Genomic DNA, 10,596 nt, shown 5'->3' on the forward strand with positions numbered 1-10,596 from the left:
AAAGCAATCCCAGTGCGAACGCGGAAGTGGCACACATGGCCCTCATGCAATCCGAAGCGCCCCATCTGTCGAAGGAGCTTGATCGTGCGCCGGTTAGTGCTGAACGATGCTGCTCATCGGAGGACCCGGGTAACGGGAGTGGCGAGCCGTCAGAGGAAATGCATAGCTTGGGGGTTGGCATGAGCGGTTGTTCGAACTTGACTGAAAGTGAGTCATGCACTGCTGGCGGCGATGCAGACGCGGCGCCGCCCTTTGACCACTTAGACGATGCCGGTGCCCTACTAGCTCAGGTTACCGCTAGCTTGTCAGAGATGGCGTCAAAAGAAAGTAGAAAAAGAGTATTCAAGTGCTGCCCACGAAAAACGCGGAAAGGCAGGTGCGAGAAAGAGTGCTGCCATCATAAGGAGAGGAAACTCAAACGATATCGAAAAGGAAGCAGATAGCCTGTGTTCCAGTGCTGCCGTAGAAAAAAGCGCAAATGCAGGCGTGAGAAAAAATGGAGCAAGTTGAAGCTATCGCGAAAAAGAAAGCGATTATTCCAAAGGCACAAGTGCGCTCGTGCCGAGAAAATGCGTGACTGGTGCGCAAAGCGTAAGGAGAGGGATAGGTTGTTAAGAAAAGCGAGTGGCTCGTGCTCGTATGTTTCTTTGCATAGAAACAGGAGGGTAAGGTTCCGGGAAACGAACAGTCGGAGCTTCAGGGAAAAGGGTGATCTGAAGCCCCTAACGTGAGAAGAATCCTGGGCCCGCTTGCACAAAACAATCTTAAGACTGTCTTAGCTAAGTCCAGACTTAACTGGAGTCTAAAGAATAGGCCACTAGCATGGCCGCTTAAGACTGGAGTTAAGACTGGGCTTCAGTCCTGACTTGAATAAGTCGCTTGTATGATTACGACTCTAGTGCTGTCTTGGTTAAGACACAAGGACGCCAGGTGTCTAAGTAGAGAAATTAGGGAAATACAGGGATGCGCTGGCACTGTCCCTGCTGTAAGATGTACACATTCCGTCAATTTTGCGTTGTGTAAAATCCGTGCCATTTTTTTTTTTTTTGCGGCTTAAGATTGTGTTACGAGGAAAAATGCCCCAAGTGGGTGCTGAGGCCGTTCTGGGAAGCCACTCTGGTGAACATGAACCCGAAGCGTTCGACGTTCGGAACACGAGCCGTCTCAAATAAGCGTGGTCTTTCTAAAGACACCCTTTAAGTCTGGACTTAGCTCGGACTTTATCGTGCAAGCCGGCCCTGTTTTCACTTGCTGGTATTTTTCTTCCTCACACAGGATTTTGAACATTTGTATTGAATATCTTTGTTTGAAAGTTATGTTTCTTTTAAACGCGTTTTTCAAACTTGTGGACGTGTTCCAAGTGCTGCTGAGCTACCCCTTAATGTAAATGGGTGTATAAGAGGGAAATATCCTGGCGTAACTTAGTGGAAGTTTGTGCCGTGCCTGCTGGCTGAACGGTTGAGTTTTTAGCGTGGTTGTGACGTTGTGGGTTGTCAAAAAACTCTCTCGAAGACAAGGTGCAGAGTGCCTTGGGAACTAGGACTTTCCAAGGAAGTCTCCTGGCTGATTGGGCTCTAAAGAAGCTGAGTCGGACGACTCCGGTTAGTAGCAACATCCCAATCCCTCCGGACTGCGGATGCAGTCCCCTGCCCCTCGGGATCTCCCTTCCACGGCGGGGCAGTCTGTAACGATCGCCACCGACAAGTGTGACAGCTGAATAGGCCACCGCGTAGCAACAGGCAAAGAAGCGAGCGCTTCGGCCATTTCGGCGCATTCCGGTCGGCCGCCCAACGCTTCCTCCCGCGGGCGTGCCTCAGCGTGTCCGTGCCACGCGCCATATGTCTGTGCGTGCGTGTGTATGGAAACGCTGTCCAAGCCCGGTGCTCGAGAGAGAGAGCATCGCCCTCGCCCGTCTGCAGGAGGTGGAGGAGATTCTGTTGCGGCCTCGACGATTGAAGCGTCTCGTCTTGTTCGGACTTGCGGTCTCTCCCTTTCTCTCTGAACTGACAAGCCTATAAAAGCAGCCGCGGACTCCGCTGAAACAGACTACTTGAAACACCGTAGAGACGACGCCAGACACCAGCTCTGTGAGAGTGTCAGTATTCTCTCCGGGTCAACTTCTCTGCTCGTTCGTTCATGATGTTGTATTAAACGTGGTTTTGTTAGAAGACTCCTCCTCTTTGCTGGGACCGTTGATGTCGTCCGCGGAGCCACGGAGCCGCCAGGCCAACGTTACCGATGGGGCACGCGACCCGCATCTAACAATTGGCGTCAACGGTGGGATGAGCCACGTGAGCTCCAAATTTAATACCGCATTGTGCTCGGTAACTCAAGACACCCCGCGCATATGCGGCGCTCGTAAGTCACAGGAGAAGATTCCACCTAGCTCTGCAGCATCAACAAACCCCTGGCTGCTTTTGAATTCGAAATCCCTCTCTCTCTCTGCCTCCGCGCTATCCTTTCGATTTTTTTTTACAATAAATTTAAGTAGGTCGTGAATCTACACGCTGAGAGAGTCTCATTCTGTCACGTCGAACATAACCAACGCCATGCTCCGTGATTCTCACTCTTACAGTACAAAGATAGTATATGCATGCGCTATGAGTGGATTGAGAAAACGCTGAAACATTCCCCCATACAGCGTGAACATGAAACTGCAATCACTGTTACTAATTTCTGCCCCGAAGGCAAAAAAAAAAGGGGGGGGGGGGGGGGGCTTTCGCTTTCTACATGCGTTGCCGTGGCCATTTCGCATGGTGCGCTTTCATGTCGTCTGCTACACTGCTGTCCAATGTGTTTCCCACGGCTTCGCGCATGATGGCGCCACATCCCGACCACACAAGATGTGAAGAAAGGCAGAGGCAGACCACAGCAATTGGCTCTTTGGTGCCCCCAACCACACAAGATGCGAGGAAAAGCAGGGGCAGGCCATAACAATTGTCTATTTGGTGCCGCCGACCACATAAGATGTGAGGAAAGGCAGGGGCAGACCAAGACAATTGGCTGTTTGGTGCCCTCGACCACACAAGTTGTTAGGAAAGGCAGGGGCAGACCAAACCAATTGGCTATTTGGTGTCCCCAACAACACAAGATGTGAGAAAGGCAGGGACAGAACAAAAACAATTGCCTGTTTGGTGCCATCGACCGCACAAGATGGGAGGAAAGGCAGGGACTAACCAAAACAATTGGCTATTTGGTGCTCCCAACCACCAAGGTGTGAGGTAAAGCAGGGGCAGACGAACGCAATTCGCTATTTGGTGCCACCGACCACACAAGATTTGAGGAAAGGTAGGGGCAGACCAAACCAAATGGCTATTTGGTGCCTCCGACCACACAAAATGTTAGGAAAGACAGGTGCAGGCCAAAACAATTAGCTTTTCGGTGACCCGACCACGCAAGGTGTCAGGAAAGGCAGAGGCAGACCAAAAGAATTGGCTATTTGGTACCCCCTTCCTTGCTCCAGGTGTGTTTGAACAGTAGTCTCAGAAATGCTGTGACTGGGAACATTTTAAATTCTTCGAGCAGGGAATAACATTCCACTGCTGTTTGAAATGAGTGAATTTAGTAACCATCGGCCTTTCTCAGCCCGGCTTAAACTTTCTCAATCTGTGGGCTTTTTTTAATCTGCGGGGGTGCGAAACCAATTTTAAGCATAAAACCTTTTTAGCATCCGTTCTGGACGACCTTGGGTGACACCACGCCACCAACGACAGTAGACATTCGGGCACCGTCTCCACTTCACCCGAGCAACAATTTCTGTTTATCCGCGTACTGCTATGAACGGCGTGCTAGTCACGGTTCGCGCGGATCGGCACCGGTGGACGACTGGAGCCGAGCCTGTGCATGCGAGCGCCTGACGTTGCTTTAGAAGATCAGGTGCTGCGCCGCATTGCTACAATGCACTGATGAGAAGCCTCGCCGTCGGACAAGTCAGAAAATGCTCTAGATATTCTGGCCCCTGTGCCCGGCCCTTCTCTCCCACCTTGCGCTGCGGCGGGAGACCATCACTTTCTGAATTCCGCATTACATGTTCTGCATTACTATAGAAAAAGTTTGACTTTGATGTCTAAACAGATTTTGTGTAATTTAACATTTGGTATACTGTCATTATTTTTTTCCTAATTCGTTTTATCCACTGGATTCCGAAATGATATCTATATAGTATACTTTGGGGAACTGCCTTGATCATGCAGCTTTCCGCTCGTACCCGCTACGATGCGATGCCAAGAGAACCCCCTCCTCCCATTCTCCCATCCTGTGCCGGTCATTAATCGCAGTTTTTGAATTTTGTCGCTTTGTAACGCTGTCATTTGGGCTCGTCGGGATTAAACAGATGCGGGCACGAATATCGCAGTGCTTTGTCCGAATGCGCTGTTTTAGATTACAATCGCATAAAGCCAACGCGGTAGAGTGTGATCAACAGGTCAATCGGAAACTTCGGCTAAAGGTGTGGTGTCATAGGGGCTAAAACCGTGGGGAAAGAAATTGCAACTTACCGTACAAACCCGCACTGGCTGTATTAGCATGGTTGAATGCAGCGAATATTTTGATGGCTACCCGCTGATTTCTTTCACCTAGCCATCGTCGTTGTGTGTGCGCACCATATTCCAGCGCTGCCAATTTGTAAAATTTTAGGTTATAAAGTGAATGGGAGGAGGGGGGTGGTCAGACGGTTGAATGTGTAATAGTGGTGATGGCGTGCTTTTTCTAAGGCTATGTTATCGTGCCAACGTTTGATTGGCTTTCTCTGAGCCCTGCTGCACGTGATGTACACGGACGTGATGAATAACTAACTGAGGGCAACATTATGTTCGTATGTCCCAGTTTTTATTTCTTGTTTCTTCTCGGTGAGGCATCAAAGCGGGGTTTAGATACATTGCTTGCCAGTCCTAGGTATTCGCTTGTGAGCGTCTGACACGTGACTGAAAGATGTCATGAGCCGCAGAGTCGAATATCAATTTTGTCTTAGAAGAGAAACTGCCCTCTTTGCTTGATTCCTCAAACGTATAGCCATTTTTATTTCTTATTTCTCGCGGTTACCTTACCTTATCTTAGCTATTCCTAGCTACCTTAGCTATTCTCCATTACTAATTCGAAAGTGTTGCTAGCCCCATTACGCGAAAGACCATCTAGCGTTGTTTGTGACACTCGATGTTACCGTTAAAAGTGTTTGCAAGTGGGACGGCAGGAACAGAGAAGTAATAGAATAAAATAAATTTGTCGGCTTTGAGGTTGGCAGCCTGGCCCTCTGCGCGCCAGACGCGCACGATACGGATAGGCCACGAAGTGTAATTGGTTCAAGCGTGTTAAAGAAGGGGACCAATGGACGCGTTGTGGTGCGTGTAATTTACTGACGTGTTTCTGGGTTGTGTACTGTGGCTACGCCTACGCTTTGATGATGAACACAGGTATGGATACATTGAAACACTGCGTGAAATAAAGGAAGATTAAACCTCGAATGCACTTCGACTACGTCTTGCTGCCAGGCCGTGCATTGTCGCAAAATTTGGTCGCTTTGTAGCGACACGATCCACATATAGCTGCTGTGGTGGGAAACAAAGACGGAGACAAAACATACACATTATAGGGGAGAACTTCAATGATTTTATAAACATTTGCAGCGGAATAGCGGTCGCATAAAGAGCGATACGTTTGCATTTCCACAATTAAGCAGTGTCAAGAGTCTCTGCCGAAATGTTTTTTTAGTGTAAGCGATCTCCAGTGAAATGCTCGAGAAAGAAAAGTGTATGCGCTCAAATGATGCAGTGTCCATACTCTGTATGAGCCAATTTTATCTTATCTTTACCTGCTTTACCACAGCACAGTTTGTAACATTCCTGGTTATATTTGGCGCCCATGAGGAGGAAGGAGGGGGAGTGATGTGCGAAGTCGAGTGAAATATGAAACTGTATCACCCCTGCTACCTTATTTCTCAGGCGTAAGGCGAGCTACGTTCTTTGGCGCAGTTGGGCGGTGCGGTGCCCTGCAAGACATCCCTAACGGCAGTGTACTGCATTGCGGCACGGTGTGTGGCTCGGTGGCCGCCTTCTCGTGCGACCGCGGTTTCAAGCTGGTTGGCAACAAGACACGCACATGCGGCGCCGGCGGCCGGTGGACCGGAGAGTCTCCACACTGCGAAGGTGGGTGGGCAATCTCATCTTTGCACAAGAAGGCGGGGCTGCCACTCCTCGACTTGGCTGGTCGTTGTGAATAGCTATATTATCATTGCAATTATAGGTATGTGGCACGGTAAATAAAGCAATTGTCAAGAAAAAGGTGTACATTAAAAATGCAAGAGTTGGCCAAGAGTTGGGTCAGACAAGATATATATATATATATATATATATATATATATATATATATATATATATATATATATATATATATATATATATATATATATATATATATATATCGTAAGAGGGTTCTAGCACAGCTTTCACCCTCGCTCTTGATCACGTTCTACGTGACGCTGGCGGTAACAAAGGACGTCCCACGTCCGCCGCTATGGCTGAGGGTGGCGCTGGTGAACACTCTCAAGGTTCGTATACAGACAACATAAATACCCAAGAAAGTAGCAGGGGGGATAGCGGCCGATGTAGCTCAGTTGGTAGAGCACCGGACGCGTTATTCGGAGGTCGTGGGTTCGGATCCCACCATCGGCACGTTGTTTTTTCTTCTACTTTGTGTCTAATTATCTTTCCCCTAAACATATTACATTACTAATTTCTGTGCTTATCCAAGTAAACATTAAAAAAAAAAGACATAAAAGTACCATCCCCAACGCTTTTCTTGGCCTCGCCGACTGCTGGCTTCTTTCCTTCATGTATTATAACGAGCACCCTCATTTCCCCTTGATTGATCAGCTTGTAGCTTACGGGGGTCTCGGTTCTGGCAGTCTTGAAGCCATAGGTAGCGTAAGAGGGTTTTAGCACAGCTTTCACCCTCGCTCTTGATCACGTTCTACGTGACGCTGGCGGTAACAAAGGACGTCCCACGTCCGCCGCTATGGCTGAGGGTGGCGCTGGTGAACACTCTCAAGGTTCGTATACAGACAACATAAATACCCAAGAAAGTAGCAGGGGGGATAGCGGCCGATGTAGCTCAGTTGGTAGAGCACCGGACGCGTTATTCGGAGGTCGTGGGTTCGGATCCCACCATCGGCACGTTGTTTTTTCTTCTACTTTGTGTCTAATTATCTTTCCCCTAAACATATTACATTACTAATTTCTGTGCTTATCCAAGTAAACATTAAAAAAAAAAGACATAAAAGTACCATCCCCAACGCTTTTCTTGGCCTCGCCGACTGCTGGCTTCTTTCCTTCATGTATTATAACGAGCACCCTCATTTCCCCTTGATTGATCAGCTTGTAGCTTACGGGGGTCTCGGTTCTGGCAGTCTTGAAGCCATAGGTAGCGTAAGAGGGTTCTAGCACAGCTTTCACCCTCGCTCTTGATCACGTTCTACGTGACGCTGGCGGTAACAAAGGACGTCCCACGTCCGCCGCTATGGCTGAGGGTGGCGCTGGTGAACACTCTCAAGGTTCGTATACAGACAACATAAATACCCAAGAAAGTAGCAGGGGGGATAGCGGCCGATGTAGCTCAGTTGGTAGAGCACCGGACGCGTTATTCGGAGGTCGTGGGTTCGGATCCCACCATCGGCACGTTGTTTTTTCTTCTACTTTGTGTCTAATTATCTTTCCCCTAAACATATTACATTACTAATTTCTGTGCTTATCCAAGTAAACATTAAAAAAAAAAAGACATAAAAGTACCATCCCCAACGCTTTTCTTGGCCTCGCCGACTGCTGGCTTCTTTCCTTCATGTATTATAACGAGCACCCTCATTTCCCCTTGATTGATCAGCTTGTAGCTTACGGGGGTCTCGGTTCTGGCAGTCTTGAAGCCATAGGTAGCGTAAGAGGGTTCTAGCACAGCTTTCACCCTCGCTCTTGATCACGTTCTACGTGACGCTGGCGGTAACAAAGGACGTCCCACGTCCGCCGCTATGGCTGAGGGTGGCGCTGGTGAACACTCTCAAGGTTCGTATACAGACAACATAAATACCCAAGAAAGTAGCAGGGGGGATAGCGGCCGATGTAGCTCAGTTGGTAGAGCACCGGACGCGTTATTCGGAGGTCGTGGGTTCGGATCCCACCATCGGCACGTTGTTTTTTCTTCTACTTTGTGTCTAATTATCTTTCCCCTAAACATATTACATTACTAATTTCTGTGCTTATCCAAGTAAACATTAAAAAAAAAAAGACATAAAAGTACCATCCCCAACGCTTTTCTTGGCCTCGCCGACTGCTGGCTTCTTTCCTTCATGTATTATAACGAGCACCCTCATTTCCCCTTGATTGATCAGCTTGTAGCTTACGGGGGTCTCGGTTCTGGCAGTCTTGAAGCCATAGGTAGCGTAAGAGGGTTCTAGCACAGCTTTCACCCTCGCTCTTGATCACGTTCTACGTGACGCTGGCGGTAACAAAGGACGTCCCACGTCCGCCGCTATGGCTGAGGGTGGCGCTGGTGAACACTCTCAAGGTTCGTATACAGACAACATAAATACCCAAGAAAGTAGCAGGGGGGATAGCGGCCGATGTAGCTCAGTTGGTAGAGCACCGGACGCGTTATTCGGAGGTCGTGGGTTCGGATCCCACCATCGGCACGTTGTTTTTTCTTCTACTTTGTGTCTAATTATCTTTCCCCTAAACATATTACATTAATAATTTCTGTGCTTATCCAAGTAAACATTAAAAAAAAAAAAGACATAAAAGTACCATCCCCAACGCTTTTCTTGGCCTCGCCGACTGCTGGCTTCTTTCCTTCATGTATTATAACGAGCACCCTCATTTCCCCTTGATTGATCAGCATATATATATATATATATATATATATATATATATATATATATATATATATATATATATATATATATATATCTTGTCTGACCCAACTCTTGGCCAACTCTTGCATTTTTAATGTACACCTTTTTCTTGTACACATCCGCCTCGCATGCAAGAGGACCGGGGTTCAAATCCCGGTGCCGCGCAATTCTCCACCGGATTTAAAAAAAAAAAATCCGCGTGTCGATGGAATTGCATAAACGGGTTTGGGGCGCGACCTGATGCCGGTGAACACCTCCGACAACGCACTCCCTCACCAGAACAGGAGTTGGTGCAGTAATTGGCCGCAACTTCCTATGATAAGCTCCATAAAACCCCGGCCCTCCGTCACCAGCGGCTGCGGAACAACTGACCACGGCGGCGGTCAGACCTGTGACGCAGCAGGGGATGCTAAGAATACCTGACTTCGCTGGACAGGCCGCCATTGGAAACTGACCCTGGCAACGTTTAACGCTAGAACCCTAGCTAGTGAAGCTAGTTTAGCAGTGCTGTTAGAGGAACTAGAGGGTATGAAATGGGGTATCATAGGGCTTAGTGAGGTTAGGGGGGCGAATGAGGCATATACTGTATACTGAAGGATGGGCATGTACTGTGTTATCGAGGTTTACCAGAGAGGCGACAACTAGGAGCAGGTTTCCTTGTCAATAAGTATATAGCGGATAATATAGATGAATTCTATAGTATTAATGAGAGGGTGGCAGGCATCGTTATTAGGCCTAATAAGCGATATAAACTGAAGGTTGTACAGGCCTATGCACCTACATGTAGTTATGATGACCAGGCAGTTGAAAGCTTCTACGAAGATGTAGAATCGGCAATGCGAATTGTAAAGACGCAGTACACTGGGCTAATGGGCGACTTCAATGCCAACGTAGGGAAAAAGCAGGCAGGAGACCAGGCAGTAAGTGACTATGGCATTGGTTCTAGGAATAGCAGGGGGGAGTTACTAGTTGAGTTTGCAGAGCGCAATAACTTAAGAATCATGAATAACTTCTTCAGCAAATGGAAGAACCGGAAATGGACATTTAAAGTCCTAACGGGGAGACTAAAAATGAAATTGACCTCATAATGTGTTCAACCCCCGCCATTATACAAGATGTAGAGGTAATCACGAAAGTGCGATGCAGTGACCACAGGATGGTGATGTCCCGAATTAGCCTAAATCTGAAGAAGGAACGCAACAGATTAGTAAGAAAGAAACCCATCAACGAATTAGCGGTTAGGGGGAGGGCAGAAGAGTTCACGATCTCGCTACAGAATAGGTGTTCAGCTCTAACTGAGGATGGCAACATTAACCTAGAGGCAAGGAACAATAATTTCAGAGATATCATTACTGAATGTGCGGTAGAAGTAGGCGGTAGGATAGTTAGAGAGGATACCGGTAAGCTGTCTAAGGAGAAGAAAGGTTTGATTAAGAAACGCCAGAGTAGGAAAGCTTCCAATCCAACACACCAGATTGAATTGACCGAGATATCAAAGCTAATCAATAAGCGCAAGGTGGCCGATATAAGGAAGTATAACATGGAGAAAATTGAGCATGCTGCGAAGAACGAGGGAAGCTTTAAAGCGGTAAAGAAGAAATTGGGCACAGGCAAAAACCAGATGTATGCGATAAGGGACAAGGAGGGCAACGTCATCACGAATATGGACAAGATAGTCAAAGTAGCCGAGGAGTTCTATACAGATC

General features: G+C 47.7%; 1 protein-coding gene across 2 annotated transcripts in view; it reads left to right on the forward strand.

Annotated features, from left to right (window-relative positions):
- The window catches only part of LOC146202793 (sushi, von Willebrand factor type A, EGF and pentraxin domain-containing protein 1-like), a 136,376-nt gene that overhangs the window by 60,384 nt on the left and 65,396 nt on the right, over positions 1-10,596 (forward strand). For both annotated transcript variants that reach the window (XM_084588340.1, XM_084588339.1), the window contains exon 4: positions 5,967-6,140. In XM_084588340.1, coding sequence (XP_084444466.1) covers positions 5,967-6,140 — 174 coding nt within the window. The remainder of the gene's footprint in view (positions 1-5,966; positions 6,141-10,596) is intronic.

The sequence above is a fragment of the Amblyomma maculatum genome, chromosome 1 (assembly GCF_055883805.1).
Source record: "Amblyomma maculatum isolate TAMU_Amacu chromosome 1, ASM5588380v1, whole genome shotgun sequence".
Classification (NCBI taxonomy): Eukaryota; Metazoa; Arthropoda; class Arachnida; order Ixodida; family Ixodidae; genus Amblyomma; species Amblyomma maculatum.